We start from the raw sequence: 22,165 nt of genomic DNA, 5'->3' as shown, positions 1-22,165 counted from the left end.
ATTTCTCACTTCAATCGCAACACATCCGAAATCTAATCATTCTATCCCGACCCCGCTGAAACGAAACAGTATTAAAAAAAAATTTCAAAAATATTCGATGAAAATAATTTTTCAACAAAAAACTACAGTCAAATAATTTTTTAACTAAAAATAAACATGAATATGACAGCGAAAGAATACCTACAATATCAGCTCATTAAGCGGGAGCTGGAAAACGAAGAGCTCTTGACTTTTGAGGATCTCTTGGAACTGACCCAAATTTCTCCCCGCAACCTGGCCAGGGCGCTTGATAAGGTGGCCCGCGAATTTCGTTTCTATAAAAAGAAAAAAGGAGCAGTAAATGTGGTAGCTGCTGGATTATCGGAAGTATCGGGAAATACAGAAGCATCTGGATTCTCGGGTCTGATGGGGCCATCAAAATATTCGGGACTTGCTAGATTACCAGGACCATCCGGTCACTCAGGGAACTCGGGACCATCTGTTTCCTCAGGGCCACCAAAGTATCAGAGATTGAAGGCACCCAAAAAAAGACTTGAGCTGGAATTCGAGAAGGCGGCAGCTTCCCAGGTGAAGACAAAGGCAAAGGATGGCAGCAGTGCCCTATGTTTATCCTTCAGCATCATGAGCCTCGACCAGAACGACGACGACGAGGTAAGTGTGTGAGATTCTTTAGTGTAATTTTAAGATGTCTTCTATCGCAGCTTTATCAGATGGACGATGAGGAACATGAAGATCATATGAGCTTCGAATATATGGTAATCCTTACCCGTACACATCCATTAATGCTGGAACGCAGCATCCGCCATATGGCTCGCCATGGCAGGTTCCTGAAGGACAAAGAATAAGTCGGCGCCCTTTTGGCCACAATCGTTCAATGTTTCATGTTCAATTGTTATTTATACCGAGGGTTATATGATATCCATGTCACACTATTACTACTAGTCGTTTTGAAATTGTTTAGAAGTTGTAAAAATAAAAATAGTTAAAAATGTGCCTATTGCAAGCTAAAAAATAATCTTTTTTTTGGTATTAAGGGTGTGGTGCTAAAGGGTGTTATAGTAGAGCTGTTTAATAAGTTGTTATAGAGCTTATTGGTTGGTTGACCACTTTGGGTTAAGCCCACTATTTCTTATTCTTAGACTTTATCCTTTTAGTTTTATCTTTGGCTTCTCAGTTTCCCCATTCTTTTTTTTTAGTTTGTTGGCCTGGCCAGTTCATCTTTTAATTAATTCACAAGCAGCGTAAAAGTTTTGTAGCCACTTTGGGCCTAGACCGCCAGCAGGGCTAGAAAGAGATAGCACCCCAAAAAAAAAGCGTTAGAAGAGAGGGGGGAAAAAAAAGAATGGCGGCCAGGAAACACTTGCAACTATGGCGAGAACACAACGCAAGAAAACTTTTCTTATACAAAATTATGGAAAACTTTTATTTCCATGCATAGCACACACATCCCTAGGAGTAAGGATATGTGGGAGGCATGTGTGTGTTCCTGTTTATTGCTTTACTTTTTGCACTCTTAAATAAAACTTGCATATAGTATAGTACGAGTATGAATATGAGTCGTGCCAGGCAGGCACATTTATTTATTTAGTTTCGCTGCCTTTCGACACAACTTTTATTTTTATTATTTAAAATATTTAAAATTTAAGCTCAACGCGGGTTTCTGGGCAACATGAATAAATAGAGTTGAAAAAAATGATGATGAAACTGTCATATCATAGCAGGAACAGGATATACCTCCTACCCTCTCTTATTCTTTGATTTATAAATTTTTAACTTTTATTCTGCGGTTATAAACCCGACCAACTTTACTTTATGGCTTGCAAATAAAACTCTGGCAAGAAAAAGTTGAGACTTTTTTGCCAAGAATATAGTATTTAGGGCACGGGGAGGCCAAGAGATATAACCTCATCATCATTGTCATCTTGATGGGGAAATTTTTGAAACGTTCTTTTTTTTTCTTTTTTTTTTTGGAGCATTTGGAAACGTTTGGAACGTGCCAATGAGCTGTTCGGGCCATTTTGCTTTTTATGCGACTGCTAATGACACAATTTGGTGACACAAAGACACAAAGAGCCGGGCCAAAACAGTGTGGCGAGAGGGAGGGAGGGGTGGCCATATGTGACACGCACGCAAAACAATTAACTGTTAACACTCACACACTCACTAACACAGACTGGATTCAGGATATTTTTACGTTTACGCTAATCCGCGATGACCGTTCCACTTCACTTCATTTCGCTTGTTGCCTTTTTATGGCGAATTCATCCACTGAACGAAATAATACATCAGACATCTAAATATGTTGAAAACTAAGGCTTTTTATGAAACAAAGCAAGCCATTGCACGTAACTTCAAATTCAATTATTTGTGGAGCAAATTTTTTCACAAGTAAATCCTCACTCGTAATCAAACATTCGAGCTGTTCAGATCAAAGAATTTCTTTGAAAAAAAAAAAAACGTGAAAATAAATTTTTGACCAAAAAAAAAGGTGTATTTCAAATTAATATTTTTTCGTTTAAAATAATTATTTTCATATTTCAGGATTTAATTGTATTGTATTATATTCGAAATTAATATTTTTTCGTTTGAAATAATAATTATTTTAATATTTCAGGATTAAAAGGAGATCAAAATGGTAATTTCGCAAAAGCAGTTCAGCCTTCACGTCTATAGGGCCGTGCACAACATAGCTACGAGCTTCACTCCGTTCATAGATATCGTGAAGGAGGTCGACTACACCATGCAATTCGACAAAGACGCGGATGAACTCGCGCAGGGAATTCACAAGGCCCTGAGTGACTTTGTTCGCCTTCGTGTGATCGTCGAGAGGAATAATACATATTGCATCTACAACGATTCACTTCGTCGCCGCCATATGTCGTCGGGAAATTTTGCACCCGTGGATTCATCAGAGGATGCAAGCGATGAAGATGAAGATGAAGATGAAGCCCCGAAGAGACCGCAAAAGGAGGATAAACCAACAACTTCTAAGAAAGCCAAGGCAAACAACAAAGCTACTAAGCCAAAAGGCAAATCGCAAATCTCAGCTCGCAAATCGCAAATCTCAGCTCGCAAATCGCAAATTTCAGCTCGCAAATCGCAAATCTCAGCTCGCAAATCGCAAATCTCAGCTCGCAAATCGCAAATCTCGGCTCGCAAATCGCAAATCTCAGGTCGCCAATCGCAAATCTCAGGTCGCCAATCGCAAATCTCAGATCGCAAATCGCAAATCTCAGGTCGCCATTCGCAAATCTCAGGTCGCCAATCGCAAATCTCAGATCGCAAATCGCAAATCTCAGGTCGCCAATCGCAAATCTCAGGTCGCCAATCGCAAATCTCAGGTCGCCAATCGCAAATCTCTTGTCGCCAATCGCAAATCTCTGGTCGCCAATCGCAAATCTCTGGTCGCCAATCGCAAATCTCTGATCGCCAATTGCAAATCTCTGATCGCCAATCGCAAATCTCAGGTCGCCAATCGCAAATCTCTGGTCGCCAATCGCAAATCTCTGATCGCCAATCGCAAATCTCAGGTCGCCAATCGCAAATCTCAGGTCGCAAATCTAAGCCCCGTTCAAAAGCCTCTAATTATGGCAAACCAGCCAAAGTCGCTAAAAAGTCCTATAAAAGCAAAAAGGACAACTGTTTTTTTGATGAGGAATTGGAGAATGGGAGCTTCTATTAGAGATGACTACGATGGGTATACATCATTGGCAGGGCAATGGTAACAGAAGAAGCCTTTGAAGACACTAAACCGCATTACGAAACGCTACTAAACACTAAACAATTAACACTAAAACTACAATACACGAAATGCCTGAATTCGAAAAATAAAACAAAATAAATAAAAACCCAATGCAAGCGAATTTGGAAATGTTTTTAATATTGGGTTTCTGGGATGGGGGAATTCTTCTTTCTAGGTTTATTGGTTCTATCTTTCGGTTCTTCTAAGGTAATTTCAGGAAACCATACAGTTCCTGTTTAAGCTTTTAGGACTTCTTTGTTTATAAAGATATCCTGCAGTTCTTTTGTTAAAAGATATAAGCATAAATATATATTATTTATTTAATTTATTCCATTCCTTTTTCTATTTACCAAATTCTTTTATTTTTCCCCCAATTTTTTTTATAAAAAGATGACAGAACAGTAAAGGTATCTTGATTGCTTCATTACTTCATTTGGAACCGATTAATTTGACCGATTTTAATCGATTTATTTTTATTTTAATAACCAAAAGTAAAGGGTATAAGTATCTGATATCATGTACATAGCTTTCTTTTCTTAAGACCTTTCTTCCTTCTTTATAAATGGAAATAAAAACAGAACGTTTTTTCCATGTGTATTTAAGCCACAATTACGCTGCTTGCGCACATTTAGTGCAGTTCAGTTTCATCGCCCTGCGTCCTGCTAACCAATGACCCCTCTTCCCTCCATCTCCACACATCACTCTCGTTCTCTTTCACTTATCGGCTATCTCTCCCGCTCGCACTCGCTTTGGATGCTGTTCAGTGAGCGTCTAAGTATGTTGCTTCCGTTTCCGTCGCCTTCCTTTGAAGTAGTGTGGGTGGGCAGATAGGAGAGAGTTGTTGTGCCTGTCGGAGAAAGTGGAGAGAGAGTGGTAAGGTATTGTTGTCGCAAAGTGCTGACACACTCACACACACACATACACACTTACATACTAACCAACACACACTGGCCATTATCGCGTGCGCCTTAAAAGCATAAAAACACACAGAGAAAGTTGTATAAAAGCCAACAGCAGCAGCAACAAGGACAATGAAATGCCAGTGCCAATAAATAGTGAAAACCAAGAGAAGAAGAAAACCTACAGCGGGCAACAAAACCAAAAAAAAAAAAGAACGACCAGCATCGACATTTCCTTTGACTCCGCTTTGGCGCTTTGCTTTATCGCAACAATTGGCAATTGGATTTGCTTTTGTTTGGGCCACGGGGCGTATGCGTAACGTATTTTGTATCTCCTGTCGCAAACTGATTCATTCTAATGCTCCTCCTAGCGCGCCAGTCGCGACAATCGCAATTTAGTAAGGCTTTTATTGTCCTGCCAGCCTCCACCCGGCCATTTCAATGGTTTGTGTTCCGTGTCCTGTGTGCTCTTGGTCCTGTGGCCTGTACGGCCATTCCTTTAGTGTGCTGGGCATAATGGAAATTACTTGATTATCGTTTACACGTCGCCAATCGCTCAGCGAATCTCAAATGAATGAGCCTGCCGCTAATAGACTGGCCAACAGTGACAGTGGCCAAAATGGCCAAAAGTTTCCACAGCCCTGAAAACGAGAGAATTACAAACAAGTAGTCCATGATTCGAACTGTCAAGCCAAATATTTCCGAGATCCGAGTTACAAGCCCGAAACATCTCATTCTACTACTAGCAGCTGAATGCGACAGTAACAAAATTTTGGAATTCACGCGTATATTTTAAAAATTATTTGTAGTAAATATTTTTGGCAATTTATTTTTTTTTTTCGTACAAAATTTTATAGTATATTTTTTTTTCGAAATTTCTACGACCTAAAAAAAAATTCTCGATCCCAATGGCCGCTAATAACAACGTACCTCAGATAGTCAACCGCCACGTTCTAAAGGCTGTAGACTTCCTGACCCAAGAGTGTGACTATGCACCGATCTGGGAAATCAAAAATCAAGTTCGATACACAATGAGAAATACGAATCCGGTGGAGAAGCTTTCTCTTTCAGTTATGAAGTCTCTCAGGTATCTTGCCGATGTCGGTATTTTAAGCAGAAGGGACAACACCAATTGCTTCTTCGCGACATCGCAGAAGATATTTGCTAACTCCACCGGAATTCCAAACAACCTCCAAGTCCCTTCCATGGCCACACCTCTGATGGTACGCAAGATATTTGGGCATTACAAGGTGCCGCCCGTAATGATCCTGAAACGAAAGGCCGCGAAACCAGCAAAAATGTAGGCGCTCGGGATCCAAAACAACCGACCCAACTGAGCCTTTCCCCCTGCTTGGGTTATACAGGCCAGGCCAGGAGTCCTAGGCTATACCGTCGAAGCCAAACTTGAAGCGCATGCTGTAACGTCTGGACACTCCTGCAAATTCAAATCCCTATGTGCAAGCAACATTCCTGGACCTATTCATTTTGGATGGACAATTAGACAAATTAGCTATATTTTTTAAGAAATTTGTCATCAAATATATTGTATTTTTCTAATTTCTTGTGTATTTTATTTGGGCTTCATTGAATCTGTCTGAAATAATGGGTCGAAAGAGTTATGGGGCTCTGTATAATATTTTAATAAATGGACAAACCTTCAAAAAATTTTCTTTTTAATTTTTTTAGGATCGCCTTTAATGTATAGTTGTATGGAAAAGGGGAAATGTGTTTTAAAATAAAATATAAGCTAAGTTTTTTGTTCAATAATTAAAACTACTTATGCTAATATTTGTAATGAAACAATTTTTTAAAATTTGTAATAAATCAAGCAGGAATTGAAAAAATTTCAATTTCAATTTCAAATTTCTCTACAAACAAAAAAAAAATAAATATTTTCCCTTGAAATCTACAAAAAGCAGTCAAATATTTATTCTTTATAATGATGTGAAAAAACTTCAAAACAAAGCAATCCACTTTCGTTGAACGTCAAACAAAAACGAATAGCACTGAGACGACAGAGCTCAATACCTCATTCCAGACTCAACCCCACAACAGTGAGGACCTGAAATATTAGAAATCAAAAACTTAATTCGATTATTTTCGAAAACTCTATACGCATAGTAATCATGGATCAATTCAATGTCCCTCGAAAAGTGAACCGTCATGTATACAAAGCTTTCCACAACTTGGTTGTGCCCGGAGAGTACGTGTCGGAGGCAGAAATATTACATGAGGTTCGCTACACAATGCGCAACTTGAACCCGACCACAGACTTGCCTGGTTTCGTAAAAAAATCGATCTTCAACATGAAATTGTTGGGAATTTTGAACGAAAAAGATAAAATGTACAGCTTGCGCGATCGCTCTGAAAACCGCAATCGAAACAACGCGGCCGGGGGCACTGTGTCTGGCTCGGCAGAAGATGCCGATGATGATGATGTTTTTTTACCACTAACCGCAGAGGGAGTGTGTGTCGGCGATTTGTTCAGGCCCTTTACCATACCAACACCTAGACGGATCGAGCCGGAATGGGATTCAGAGCCAAGGATTGGATCGGGAGAAGAGTGTTTGACGGACGACCAAAAGTATGCGAAGAGGAATGAACGGAATTAGATAAGGATCAGGCTACAACTATTTTAATTTAGCCGGTTAAGTGTTATAGTTACCAAGAGGTAAGTTATCATTCATTGATTTTTAAGAACTTTTTCATTCATTCGGAAGTTAAATATAACTTTTAAGAAATCAAAAGCAAAGCTTTCTTGTCCATTGACTAATCAAACCTATACTTATCCCTTAATGTTCGATTTTCATTGCGTCTATAACTAAATTAGTAAATCGAACCCAAAGCCCTGCCCTTTCAACAGTGGCACTCGTAAATCTTGAACTCCTTTTCACCATTTGCTCTATTTTTTTTCGGTTTCTTTTTTTTTTTTTTGTCTGATTTGGAAAATTCATGGGAGGAAATTGAGGGAAATGGGTAAACGAGGCAACTGGGACTTGGTCAAGCTGCCAGAGTGCATTCGGCCAGTATTTCGGTATTTTGGCCAAGAGGGAAAGCGACAGGTCGGAAAGTAGGTGAAAATGTCAATGGTAGCCAGTTTTGGATTCGGTTTATTAGTTTGTGTGTGTGTGATGCTCCCTTTGTGTGCGTGCCTGTTCGTATTTAAGTGGTGAGTTTGCGCGATTCCATGAAAGCTATGGTGAAATTCTCTTCAACCAAAATCCTTTAAGAGAAATCCTTAAGAGAACTTGTAGTTTTAAGCGTTTTATTATTATTTTTTTTTTTTTTTGTATTATTTTTTGTAAGGCTCAAGTCCGGCTTTTGAAACGAACACTCACACACACACAGTAACCTAGGTGTGGGGGGGAGGGAGGGCACACACACGCACTTGGGCGCGCCTAGAAGTATGCTCTGACAACTTTGAAGTGCTCTTGCTCTTGCGGCCTCCGCTGCAGTCGCGATGTCGCGCCGCTTTGACTTGTCAAACAAAAATAATGCCATTTGCCATTTGCCAGTTGCTAGTTGCCAGTTGCTAGTTGCAAGTTGCCAGAGTGTGCTGCCCCAGCTGTTACTGCAACACGAATCCGTTTTAATGAAGAACCTGCCCTCTCAGCCGGCGCGCCGCTCTCATGCCATTCCATGCCTTCATCGCAAAAGTTTGCAAAGTTGGCAGACAGCTTAAGTGGAAGGCCAACACTTAGTATCGGTTAAAGCGAAATTACGGTCGTAATTGCAAATCAAATTTGGTAATGACATAAACACAAAAATACAATTCAAGCCAAAGAGGAATGCTAAAGAATATATTTTGGCGGATATAAAATATAGGCATGGTATTCAACCGTATCTTAACCCAGCCGATTCTTGACCGCTGTTGGAGCGGAGTATCCTTTTAGATTTTTGGATCGATCTTCTATTATTTTGCATCAAAATCAGTCCATGAACTTTTTTTAATTGTTCCTATTTTTGTGGAGCAATCCTCAACAAAAATCCAGGATGCCCCTGTACTATAATGAATTTTCATATTTGGTCCAGAGCCATAGCTATACCTCAGCCAATTCTAATCCGATTCTCAAGCGGAATACCTTAAACGATTTGTGGATCGATTCTCCATCAATCTGCATCAAAATCTGGATGCAAAATATTTTTTGAATTTTTTTCGAAATTTTGTGGGGTCTCTGCAAAATCCTGGATTTTCATATTTGGTCCAGAGCCATAGCTATATTTCAGCCAATTCTCATTCGATTCTCAAGCGGAATACCTAAAACGATTTGTGAATCAATTCTCCATTAATCTGCATCAAAATCTGGACACAAAATATTTTTAAAATTTTTTTCGAAATTTTGTGGGGTCTCCCCTGCAAAATCCTGGATTTTCATATATGGTCCAGAGCCATAGCTATATTTCAGTCAATTCTCATTCGATTCTCAAGCGGAATACCTTAAACGATTTGTGGATCGATTCTCCATCAATCTGCATCAAAATCTGGATGCCAAATATTTTGTGAATTTTTTTCGAAATTTTGTGGGGTCTCCCCGAAAAATCCTGCATTTTCATATTTGGTCAAGAGCCATAGCTATATTTCAGCCAATTCTCATCCAATTCTCAAGCGGAATACCTTAAACGATTTGTGGATCGATTCTCCATCAATCTGCATCAAAATCTGGATGCAAAATATTTTGTGAATTTTTTTCGAAATTTTGTGGGGTCTCCCCGCAAAATCCTGCATTTTCATATTTGGTCAAGAGCCATAGCTATATCTCGGCCAATTCTCATTCGATTCTCAAGCGGAATACCTTAAACGATTTGTGGATCGATTCTTGATTAATCTGCATCAAAATCTGGATGCAATATATTTTTTGAATTTTTTTCGAAATTTTGTGGGGTCTCCCCTGCAAAATCCTGGATTTTCATATTTGGTCCAGAGCCATAGCTATATTTCAGCCAATTCTCATTCGATTCTCAAGCGGAATACCTAAAACGATTTGTGAATCAATTCTCCATTAATCTGCATCAAAATCTGGACACAAAATATTTTTAAAATTTTTTTCGAAATTTTGTGGGGTCTCCCCTGCAAAATCCTGGATTTTCATATATGGTCCAGAGCCATAGCTATATTTCAGTCAATTCTCATTCGATTCTCAAGCGGAATACCTTAAACGATTTGTGGATCGATTCTCCATCAATCTGCATCAAAATCTGGATGCAAAATATTTTCTGAATTTTTTTCGAAATTTTGTGGGGTCTCCCCGCAAAATCCTGCATTTTCATATTTGGTCAAGAGCCATAGCTATATTTCAGCCAATTCTCATCCAATTCTCAAGCGGAATACCTTAAACGATTTGTGGATCGATTCTCCATCAATCTGCATCAAAATCTGGATGCAAAATATTTTGTGAATTTTTTTCGAAATTTTGTGGGGTCTCCCCGCAAAATCCTGCATTTTCATATTTGGTCAAGAGCCATAGCTATATCTCGGCCAATTCTCATTCGATTCTCAAGCGGAATACCTTAAACGATTTGTGAATCGATTCTTGATTAATCTGCATCAAAATCTGGATGCAAAATATTTTTTGAATTTTTTTCGAAATTTTGTGGGGTCTCCCCTGCAAAATCCTGGATTTTCATATTTGGTCCAGAGCCATAGCTATATTTCAGCGAATTCTTATTCGATTCTCATGCGGAATACCTTAAACGATTTGTGAATCGATTCTCCATTAATCTGCATCAAAATCTGGATGCAAAATATTTTTTGAATTTTTTTCGAAATTTTGTGGGGTCTCCCCTGCAAAATCCTGCATTTTCATATTTGGTCCAGAGCCATAGCTATATTTCAGCCAATTCTCATCCGATTCTCAAGCGCAATACCTTAAACGATTTGTGAATCGATTGTCCATCAATATGCATCAAAATCTGGATGCAAAATATTGTTTGAATTTTTTTCGAAATTTTGTGGGGTCTCCCCGCAAAGTCCTGCATTTTCATATTTGGTCAAGAGCCATAGCTATATCTCGGCCAATTCTCATTCGATTCTCAAGCGGAATACCTTAAACGATTTGTGAATCGATTCTCCATTAATCTGCATCAAAATCTGGATGCAAAATATTTTTTGAATTTTTTTCGAAATTTTGTGGGGTCTCCCCGCAAAGTCCTGCATTTTCATATTTGGTCAAGAGCCATAGCTATATCTCGGCCAATTCTCATTCGATTCTCAAGCGGAATACCTTAAACGATTTGTGAATCGATTCTCCATTAATCTGCATCAAAATCTGGATGCAAAATATTTTTTGAATTTTTTTCGAAATTTTGTGGGGTCTCCCCTGCAAAATCCTGCATTTTCATATTTGGTCCAGAGCCATAGCTATATTTCAGCCAATTCTCATCCGATTCTCAAGCGCAATACCTTAAACGATTTGTGAATCGATTGTCCATCAATATGCATCAAAATCTGGATGCAAAATATTTTGTGAATTTTTTTCGAAATTTTGTGGGGTCTCCCCGCAAAGTCCTGCATTTTCATATTTGGTCAAGAGCCATAGCTATATCTCGGCCAATTCTCATTCGATTTTCAAGCGGAATACCTTAAACGATTTGTGAATCGATTCTCCATTAATCTGCATCAAAATCTGGATGCAAAATATTTTCTGAATTTTTTTCGAAATTTTGTGGGGTCTCCCCGCAAAGTCCTGCATTTTCATATTTGGTCAAGAGCCATAGCTATATCTCGGCCAATTCTCATTCGATTCTCAAGCGGAATACCTTAAACGATTTGTGGATCGATTCTCCATCAATCTGCATCAAAATCTGGATGCAAAATATTTTCTGAATTTTTTTCGAAATTTTGTGGGGTCTCCCCGCAAAATCCTGCATTTTCATATTTGGTCAAGAGCCATAGCTATATTTCAGCCAATTCTCATCCAATTCTCAAGCGGAATACCTTAAACGATTTGTGGATCGATTCTCCATCAATCTGCATCAAAATCTGGATGCAAAATATTTTGTGAATTTTTTTCGAAATTTTGTGGGGTCTCCCCGCAAAATCCTGCATTTTCATATTTGGTCAAGAGCCATAGCTATATCTCGGCCAATTCTCATTCGATTCTCAAGCGGAATACCTTAAACGATTTGTGAATCGATTCTTGATTAATCTGCATCAAAATCTGGATGCAAAATATTTTTTGAATTTTTTTCGAAATTTTGTGGGGTCTCCCCTGCAAAATCCTGGATTTTCATATTTGGTCCAGAGCCATAGCTATATTTCAGCGAATTCTTATTCGATTCTCATGCGGAATACCTTAAACGATTTGTGAATCGATTCTCCATTAATCTGCATCAAAATCTGGATGCAAAATATTTTTTGAATTTTTTTCGAAATTTTGTGGGGTCTCCCCTGCAAAATCCTGCATTTTCATATTTGGTCCAGAGCCATAGCTATATTTCAGCCAATTCTCATCCGATTCTCAAGCGCAATACCTTAAACGATTTGTGAATCGATTGTCCATCAATATGCATCAAAATCTGGATGCAAAATATTGTTTGAATTTTTTTCGAAATTTTGTGGGGTCTCCCCGCAAAGTCCTGCATTTTCATATTTGGTCAAGAGCCATAGCTATATCTCGGCCAATTCTCATTCGATTCTCAAGCGGAATACCTTAAACGATTTGTGAATCGATTCTCCATTAATCTGCATCAAAATCTGGATGCAAAATATTTTTTGAATTTTTTTCGAAATTTTGTGGGGTCTCCCCGCAAAGTCCTGCATTTTCATATTTGGTCAAGAGCCATAGCTATATCTCGGCCAATTCTCATTCGATTCTCAAGCGGAATACCTTAAACGATTTGTGAATCGATTCTCCATTAATCTGCATCAAAATCTGGATGCAAAATATTTTTTGAATTTTTTTCGAAATTTTGTGGGGTCTCCCCTGCAAAATCCTGCATTTTCATATTTGGTCCAGAGCCATAGCTATATTTCAGCCAATTCTCATCCGATTCTCAAGCGCAATACCTTAAACGATTTGTGAATCGATTGTCCATCAATATGCATCAAAATCTGGATGCAAAATATTTTGTGAATTTTTTTCGAAATTTTGTGGGGTCTCCCCGCAAAGTCCTGCATTTTCATATTTGGTCAAGAGCCATAGCTATATCTCGGCCAATTCTCATTCGATTTTCAAGCGGAATACCTTAAACGATTTGTGAATCGATTCTCCATTAATCTGCATCAAAATCTGGATGCAAAATATTTTCTGAATTTTTTTCGAAATTTTGTGGGGTCTCCCCGCAAAGTCCTGCATTTTCATATTTGGTCAAGAGCCATAGCTATATCTCGGCCAATTCTCATTCGATTCTCAAGCGGAATACCTTAAACGATTTGTGAATCGATTCTCCATTAATCTGCATCAAAATCTGGATGCAAAATATTTTCTGAATTTTTTTCGAAATTTTGTGGGGTCTCCCCGCAAAGTCCTGCATTTTCATATTTGGTCAAGAGCCATAGCTATATCTCGGCCAATTCTCATTCGATTCTCAAGCGGAATACCTTAAACGGTTTGAGACTCGATTCTCCATTAATCTGCATCAAAATCTGGATGCAAAATATTTTTTGAATTTTTTTTTTTTGAAATTTTGTGGGGTCTCCCCTGCAAAATCCTGGATTTTTATATTTAGTCCATGGCCATAGCTATATCTCACCCAATTCTTATCCAATCTCTTTCGTAAATCCATTAGCCGTTTATAAAATAGAGTGGGACTCTATGCTTATAATAATTTGGGAAATATTTTTCAATATCCGACGACTGCCAGCGGCGATGCTCAATTTTAATCTACTAACTCCGGGCAGTGGCGCGCTTGGAGGGAAGCTCTTTAATGTAATTGAAATGTCGTGAATGAAATGGCAACAACGCATGGTTGTTGTTTTAGATGTGTGTTGTTGTGTTAGTTGTTGTTATTGTTGTTGTTGTTGGTGGCACGTGGAAAACCAAAAAGGGCGTTGTGTCGGCAAGGCGTAGAATGTACATACATATATAGTAAGTATATATGGGGAATAGTGAGGGGCGGTGAGGAAAAAAACACGGAAAACTATACACGAAGGCGCTAAGTAGCCCCGCCCTTTATTCTCTGCGGCCCTTTTGTGCCACCCATAGACCCCGCTTCTTGCCTGTTTCGACATCCTCCTAACTAGTCTAAAAATGTCCTGTCAATGGCAGCCTTTTTTGGCAGCCACACGCGTCGCCAGCCACAGGCTAAAAGTAACAAAGGATGCTACAAAAATATACACTTAAAAAAAGGCGATTTTATTAGATTAATATTAATGTATTTTGAAATATTTTAATTTGTAAAAAATTTTAAGCTTATTCTAGCTCTCACTTTTAACTGGTTTTAATTAAATTCAAGCCTCAACGCCTAGAAAATATGAATTGCAAATGAGTTTTGTTTTAGCTTTGAATTTTAAATAATATACTCATTTTTTGGGTTTCCCAATCCTCTAAATGATTATAATAATATTGCAATTGCAACCAGGATATACAGGATAAACAACCATTACAATCATAACAGGAGTAAGAAGGAGCAAGTAGGGAAAATCTGCTGTCAAAGGCAAAAATAGCTGAGAAGTTTGGACTTCATTTTGCAATCCACAAGAACTTCATTTGCAAGTGCAAGGCTCTTCTTTAGTAAATGAATGTCACGCACACATCCAGACACCTCCTCTCATAGATACTACTATATATATATATATTTTATATACTTATAGATATGCAAGCCAGGTGAGCTGTCAGCATCATTTTGCAAAAGGATGCCCGGGATGCTGTGGCTGTGTTGGATGCCTGACTGCATACGAGATGCCCTCGGCAGATGCCTGCTTTAATCATAATATTAATAATATTAAAAGGTAAATATACTACCAAATGCAACTGCAACTGGCACTGATCTATAGCCACTCGTATAGAATTTGCCGGTAAAATATGCTAAAGGATATATAATTTGGATTTAAATGGGTAGAAGTACTAGAGGATAGGAGGATTAAAATTTAACTATTAAATTAACTCTAAGATATTAATAAATATCCACTCTATTCTTATAAGTAAACATCACCCATCTTTCAAATCCAAATCAAAACATAATCGCCTTTTCCTGTATTTATTTTGTGTTTGATTTTGTCGAATATAGTATGGCCCCTGGGCTGATTAAACTTTACTTTGGGAATTAAGCCAAAATCGGCTTGTTGAAGCAGACAACACCCCTCGAGACTGACTACCTACCTCGGCCTGTAAACCAAGTTGGGCATTTGGCTGCCCAGCTCTCTTGATTTGAACATCAATTAACTGATTTTGGGGTTTGTTTGCCCGGCCGATAGCAGCTCTTGATCCTTGTTTTGTCAATGTACTGGTTGTACTATCCATGTCCTGTTTGCCACTCCAAAACTGAAATGGCCAACACTTCTCCGCCAAAGAAGAGGGGCCATAATTCGAGACAGTTTGCTTAATTGAATTCAGGAAATAACTTCGCGAAGCGCCAAAGGAAATTGAGTAATGCAAACGTGTCATTAAGCACTTAAAGGGACTTCAAATGCTGCTACCAGGGTGGGGCATTGGGCTCAGATGGGTGGGTGGGTGCCACACTGGCACCATCATCTCTCACTGATTGTGAGAAGTGTGGGCCTTAGCGGTTTTCGTGGTTTGGATCCTACCCGAATGGAAACCGCCGGAGCACAAACTTTCAATCATGAGCATTGAACATGAAATGCCCAACGAAAACAATTAAGCATGATTACAACAGCAACGGCGCAAAACAATGCCAACCAGCAATTAGATGTTTATGTAAATTATATATATATATATATAATACTGTCTGGAGGAGACATTTGCATAAGCTGGGGGGCTGAGGAGAGGGCTAAAGTGGCCGAAAAGGGGGCTGCTGGGCCAGTAATTAGTAGCAATTACAGCAAACGACAGCCAGACAAGGGTTAGACGTTAATTTACTCACTACCCAGTAATAATACAGGACTTGAATAATTTTTAAAGGAAATATTAATCGTTTTGTTAATATAAAAAACAATTAAACATAATTCTATCTTTATTAATCTTTATATTATTTCCTTTTATATTTCGTTTCAGTTTTATTTTTACAATTTGCAAGAGTAACTAGAGCCTGCACCGACGAAGTTATTTTTCCCAAAATTCCCAGTGAAATACCATTACGACAAGGACCAACAAGGACCAGGAGTAACAAGAACCTCCATCGATAAGGCCCTCCACTAAAAATTCGTAGTTTCAAGACCCGCAGCCTCGGGAATTCCCCTAGAAGAGCGCGAATTCAATAAATTTCTCTAGTTCCAAGTTGAAGCAATAATTAGTTAAATGCTCAATAAAAAATTCAAGTTCTACATAAAATAATAGTGAAATTAATAGGAGGAAAATGTAAAAAGGATACCAAACCAGACAGGACAATCAAAAAGGGAGAAATGAACACAGACCACAAATTATTCGGACATTAGAATTTGTCATACTTATTATGCGAAAGCCCCTAAGAAAAGACACGGCAGGAGGTTTTATTTACTTGCAAGGATTCAAAGGATAATTAATTTTATAGTTGATTAATTTGCACTTCATTCTCCTTCTCCTACTCGTCCATCTCCCATCAAAGATGATGAGCCAAAAGCTATTTGCCATTCATTCATTTCATACTTTCATTCACTTTCTTTCAATCTTTAGCTTTCCCTTGACATTTCTTCTCCTCCTCCTCACTTTTTGGCAGGACGACTCCCGAGGACGACTGTCCTTTTTGGTTAGTTTGCTTCAATATATTTCTGCTTAAAAGTTTCGACTTTTGTTGCCAAATTAGTTTTGAAGATATTTCGGACCAAACGAGAAAGCAGGAAAAAGAGGATCTTTTATTATAATTATTTGTGGATTTTAATCATTTAGGGTCTTTATCAATATAGCTTCTAATGGGGGAGAAAAATTCCTTGGCCATTCAAATAAAACGAATGCTCTTTTCGAAGCAATCGAGATGTGAATACATTAATTCCCCGAAAATCGGATCAATTAAGAGAAGCATAAATTGTTTGGCAAACACCTTGTGGGTAATTCATTCGATAACACCCAAGTAGTCGTAGTAGTAGTAGTAGTAGTCGCCCAAGTCGATAATCGATTATCCTGAATATCCTGACGGCAATCAATTTGCCAGACACATGACCAAAGTATAATACGATACATTTTGCAACAAAGTCTGTATGTGTGTGGTGTGAAGTGCTCTTGGCCACGTTTAACTTTTTTTTTTGCCAATTGATTTTCAGTTTTTTTTTTCCTTGCTTCTTGGCCTGAGCGCCCACTTATGGATGGCGCCCGGAAGTTTATGGGCCAAGAAATTGTCAACAAGCAAGTATCGAACAGGTAATAAAAATGTCGAAAATATGCATTTTATGTATTTCATTTCAGCCTTCTGGCAATTAAGATATGAAATGTATGAGATACATGAGAGGCAACAATAACAAAACGGGAAAGGATACTATAAGGATACTGTGAAGGACCAGAAACACTGGATATCTCTCTCTTTCTCTCTCGATTGTTTACGGTAATGGGGCAGAGAACCAGAGCCTGAGCCTTGTTGCAGTTTTGCTGGCATAAGTGCAGTAGTGCAGGAGGATTTTTGCAATTTTAATTTGTTCAAAGTGCCATGGCAGGGCAGGGCTGGTCAGGGCAGGCTGGGGCAGGCCCAAAACACTGGCTATATAACCAAACAAGCAGCCATCTCATAAACAAGAAAAGAACATGACTGGACATCACTGGACATGCTTCATCAGTCAGTTAGTCGAAGACAAACACAGGCAGGACACTGAGAAAAGGATATCAAATATATACTAAAAACTTAACAAAAAAAATCTTAAAAAGTATCTTGATATTTTTTTTTAACTTTTTAGATTTTTCCCAAAAATATATCCCTCTTCTTTTCGGGCCATCTGACATCCCTTTCTGGCACTCTCGGTGCGTGAGCCAACATTTTTCAGCCTAATTGTTGGCATTATGCTCAGCCATCATTGTCATTTTATGGTACATATATACGTATAGAAGTCGGCAGATGTGATATTTTTTTTTTTCAGGCGGTATAAGAGATAGAGAGGACTCTGGCATTGGGGGAGATATAAACTTTAATGACGAATGCCTAATGTGCGAGGGCCATAAAAAGTGTCGCGTCTGCAGCGCCCATCAAAACTCAAAAACTCTCCAAATGGCAAGTACAGCCAAGAAAATGATGGCTTAAAAAGGGCCAGCCCAGGGAGGGGTTAAGAGGAAACTTTTGGCAATTAAGTGACAGAAAAGCTTAACTCATTGAGGCAGTTCCGTGAAAGATAATAACACTCATACTACTAGTGGGTTTTTTTTTATATTTTTTTTATTTATAAATTAATATATTTCTCTATTAAATTCTTGAAAACTAAACTTCAAAGCCAGAACTCTTTCTGTCTGGCACTTGGCAGTCAATCATTGTGATTGTCTGCTGAAAAGAGATGGCTAAATGGCGGGTGGGGGGTAAAAAAAAAGAGACAGCTAGACGCTTTGTATCATTAGCAGAATCTAAAGCATCCCATCGGCTATGGCGGTGAAGTGTGAGCTAAAAGGTCAATTTTCTTGCCGATTTCTCTTTGCGTTTCAGTTGGCCAGGCTAAAATTTATGAAGGCAAAGGCACACAGGACATTCTGACACCCCACCACCACTACAGAAGAGCATAAAAGGGGAGGGGTGGGGGAGAGACAGAGGCACAGGACAACAAAGCGCCATTATTTTTGCGTTCGATCAAACAAAAGTCCCAAAGATTTATGCCAGCTAGCTGGCTCGAAAAAAAAAATAGGGTCTCTGGGTATAGTGTGTGTGTGCTTTTAGCCTAAAATCAGGCTACACATGTTAGAAGCTAGGTTCAGGTCCAGGCCCAGGCACATACTCCGTACAGGTTCGGCGAAAAAAGGACAGCGCCAGGAGGAAGAAGGTGGTGGACATTCATTCATTCATTTGATGCTGCTGTCGTCGTGACAATGAATTTATGCACACATCTATGCAGGTCTGTGTGTGCTGTAAATGTGCTTGTTTTTCCACAAAAGACAGAGAAAGAGAACAGAGAACAGCAAAGAGGAAAAGAGATAGAAAGAGAGAGAGGTGGAGAAATCAAAAGAACATTGGCCACAGGCTCCACAACCCCACAGGACACATTTTGTGCGATAATTATCGATGTCCTCCCGTCAAAGACAAGCACAAAATGAAGCCTAAAATGATGACACCCCAATTTTCAAGCCTGCCCTGTCCCCCACCCCAGTTTCCCGCCACAACCCCCACTGGCTCCACTCTGGCACTGGTTCTAGTGAAAAATCGAGGTTCGAAACCGAGATTGCTTGCATCCTTTTGGGACATCCTTGGGTCATGTCCTTTTTGCCAGTTGACTACCATTATGGCCGACGAAGACAAGGAATTTTTGGAGAAAGCGTTTAATGGACACCAGTGTACCATACTTCTTTTAAACCAAAAAAAATAACAAATTCTTGCTTGAACTTTCTTCTCGAGCTTGCACTTACAACAGGGCGTATACGCAATGTCATCAAAAATAGGGTGTATTGAGATTTCTAAAGAAATAACTTGCATTTCACATTATCTTTATCTAAATAATATTCTTCAAAACCAGAAAATAAAAAAGAAAAAGCCACAAAAGTTATTAAAGAAAGTTCTCAGACAGTAACGAGGTGTTTAATTGCAAAACCACTTTCTTCACTTGGTCAGTGATTTGGTAGCATTTCGTTTTGCAAATGAAGGATAAGGAAGTGAAAAGCATTTAAGCAACTGATAAGTGCTTTAAGGTCCTTGTGGGAATGTCCTTCGACTTGGTGCCGAGAGAATGAAATGAAATACAATCATTAATTCCGTTTTCTGCCACTGGGCAATGTCTCAGACCCAGCCCCTTTCTATATCTCTCACGCTCTTGTCTCGGTGTCTGCAACTTATGTAGTTTGGTTTTCCGGGATTGCGGAAAAGGACCTCCTCCATCCCTCTTGACCGTCTGACCCCCCTTGACTCCTTCAATCGTTTCGGTGGCAGTGGGGGGTGCCTGTTAAAACATTAAATGAGCAACTCATTTACAAACTCAAACAGCGCTCATAAATTCAACTAAATATCATGAACACAATGTAAATTTAAAGTTCAAATCGCATTAATCATTTTTGCGCTCGCCAAAGGCAACAGATCCTGCCACGCCCCGTCCGCCCAGCCGCCTTACCGTCTTGCCCCTTGGAGACAACTTTCAACTCGACTACGATTTCCCACAGAGATGACAAAACTAGAAAATCTGGGAAGTTACTTTCAATTATGAAGTTTTCAGATAACTTTTAATACTTGCGTTTTAATGATTTTTGTTTAAAATACTAAGTAGACGTATTTATTAGAGATATTTTTGTATTTAACGGGTTTTAAGGAAATAAGGAATTTAGTTATAAATAATTTACTAAAACAGAAATATATCTTTTAAAATTTTAAATATTAAGTAACCTAACTTCCTAACTGCCTTTTTGTGTGAATTTTTAGTGACATCCTTTAATGTCAATGTGCTTGTGTCCTTGTGTGTGTGTGTTTTCTGCATATGTATGGGTGTGGGTGTGTTTGTGTTTAAAATGACGCTTCTAACGCGCTTCTAATAGACTGCATTCCAGTGAGTTCGCTTGGCTGGTTTTTTGGTTTGTCGGTCTGGTCTGGTTTGGTTTCATTTCGTTTTGGTCCTGGGCCAGGACCCTGTGACCGTTTATAAATTATCAGGCAACAACCACTGACTTTTGTATGGTCATTGCGTACCTGTGGCTTTCAAAGCCACCTCCAAACCAGACCCATTCCACCTGCCACCACCCATCACCCTACGACCTTGCAACCGCAACAGCTCATAAATGAAGCCACAAAGTCACTTTAAGTGCATTTCAACATAAATTCAATTCCAATTGATGTTAGGCAGTGAAGGCTCTATTTTTTATTAGGTTTTTTTTTTATATCAAAAATAAACTTTAATTCCTGGCATTCGTCCTAATGAAGTGCAAATTACACAAAGCTGAATTGTTTAAAAAAAAAAAAAGGAAAGAAATACTAAACAAAAATGTGCAACTTTCCATGAATATTCCTTTATTCCATGAATATTCCTTATATTGTTTTCCGCTTTTTCTGTTCTTTTGTTACAAAAAAAAATAAAACTCAAACACATTTTCACTTTGCTTTGAAAGGAGTTTCTTTTTAAACCACCCCTTCCCTTTTTTAATATTTTTCTTCTTTTTTTTGTATGTGTGTGGAATGCAAATTTTCCATGTGAGTTTTTACACTGACGTGCGTAAAAGTTATTGTTTCAAATTTCTGCACTTTCTATTAGAGTTTGGGATGAATATCTAGAACGCAGACCGCCCAAAAAAAAAAACTATATACAAAAATTCAAAGCAGCTGCCAAGAAGCAATACAAATAAATAAACACAACAGGAAGGTAAAATATTTTGAAAAATGGTCTCTAAATGGCAAAATCATAAAATTCTGAGAAGAGGGTTAGAAGAAAAATAATTGAATACATATCTAATCCTTTAAAAAGGTTAAGCTAGCAGTGGTACGTTATAATACGGTATACCTATAGATAAGTATACTTTTTCAAGTACTACTTTAGCACGATACATCGATTTAATTTTATGTGCTTGGCATTTTCATTAAAAGTTCTCGAAATAAAATTTTCCAAGTAGGAAATATCTGAAAAAAAAAAATTCTAGATCGTTTCAATTGCCACAAAAACCAAATCATTGATGCGCTGCCTTTTTTTGTGTTTTTTTAATACTCGTCTGCTAGCATGTTAAAAAACTGAAAAATTGGCAAATTCTAACACAAGGCCCGGAAAAACTCTTTTGAGGTGAGGCGTAAAAAATTGCCATGATATTGGTGTGTGTGTGAGTGAGAGTGTGTGTGTGAGTTAGTGTGAATTGTAAAACAAACGAAAGATGAAACTACAAAACTGAAAGCGCCACGAAATTGCTGCCCTTTGTACCCAGTTACAGTTAACCCGGGCCCCTCTGCCATTTTTTTTTTTTTTTGGTCTGAGACTGTGAAGCTTTACAGGCAAACAGATGCTTTTTTTCAATTTTTGTTGGATCTGTTTTCTAGTAAAAACCAAAAAAAAGTACCCAAAATACCAGCAATGGATGAAATGCTAAAGGAAATGCTCACTGAGAGCAATGAAAATTTGATTTTATAACAGGAATTTTGATTGGTTGCACTTGCACAATGTCCAGGCCGAACATCACAGGCAAAAGGGCCTATTGAAGGGCGATCTGTAATCTGTCTGGCCTGTAACTAGAATCATTCAAAAAAAAAACAAAGGGCTTTATTATTTGCATTTCATGTGGCAGTTTTGGGATATATTCTGGCCGTTATCTGGTACTTACATAACCTCACTTATGCAAGCAATTGTAAGATAACGGGACTTCAAGCTTTGGATACAGTTACTTACACTTTTACATGAGAATTATGG

General features: G+C 38.5%; 2 protein-coding genes and 1 long non-coding RNA gene across 5 annotated transcripts; all 3 read left to right on the top strand.

Moving 5' to 3' along the window:
* LOC108118660 (uncharacterized) lies at positions 1 to 1,002 on the top strand. Of its 2 annotated transcripts, none has more exons than XM_017231445.3 (2): positions 1 to 651; positions 702 to 1,002. In XM_017231445.3, the coding sequence occupies exons 1-2, from the start codon at positions 157 to 159 to the stop codon at positions 843 to 845; spliced, it is 639 nt and encodes a 212-aa protein (XP_017086934.2). In that variant the 5' UTR covers positions 1 to 156; the 3' UTR covers positions 846 to 1,002. The 2 variants fall into 2 exon arrangements, with proteins under 2 accessions (XP_017086934.2, XP_017086935.2); XM_017231446.3 differs by having other exon boundaries at positions 4 to 651; positions 711 to 1,002.
* A 1,356-nt stretch (positions 1,003 to 2,358) lies between these two features.
* Positions 2,359 to 3,863, top strand: LOC108118662 (fibrinogen- and Ig-binding protein-like). Of its 2 annotated transcripts, none has more exons than XM_070281334.1 (2): positions 2,359 to 2,488; positions 2,615 to 3,863. In XM_070281334.1, the coding sequence occupies exon 2, from the start codon at positions 2,633 to 2,635 to the stop codon at positions 3,680 to 3,682; it is 1,050 nt and encodes a 349-aa protein (XP_070137435.1). In that variant the 5' UTR covers positions 2,359 to 2,488; positions 2,615 to 2,632; the 3' UTR covers positions 3,683 to 3,863. The 2 variants fall into 2 exon arrangements, with proteins under 2 accessions (XP_070137435.1, XP_043065933.1); XM_043209998.2 differs by having other exon boundaries at positions 2,407 to 2,550.
* Positions 3,864 to 6,647: 2,784 nt separating this feature from the next.
* On the top strand, positions 6,648 to 16,025 carry LOC108118659 (uncharacterized). Its single transcript, XR_001772947.3, has 3 exons — positions 6,648 to 7,312; positions 14,393 to 14,530; positions 15,756 to 16,025. It is a non-coding gene; the product is annotated as an uncharacterized lncRNA (long non-coding RNA).
* The last annotated feature ends 6,140 nt before the right edge of the window (positions 16,026 to 22,165 follow it).

The sequence above is a fragment of the Drosophila bipectinata genome, chromosome XL, assembly GCF_030179905.1.
Source record: "Drosophila bipectinata strain 14024-0381.07 chromosome XL, DbipHiC1v2, whole genome shotgun sequence".
NCBI classification, from domain to species: domain Eukaryota; kingdom Metazoa; phylum Arthropoda; class Insecta; order Diptera; family Drosophilidae; genus Drosophila; species Drosophila bipectinata.
Note: the sequence above shows the minus strand (reverse complement) of the source record. Positions and strands in the feature narration are given on the sequence as shown.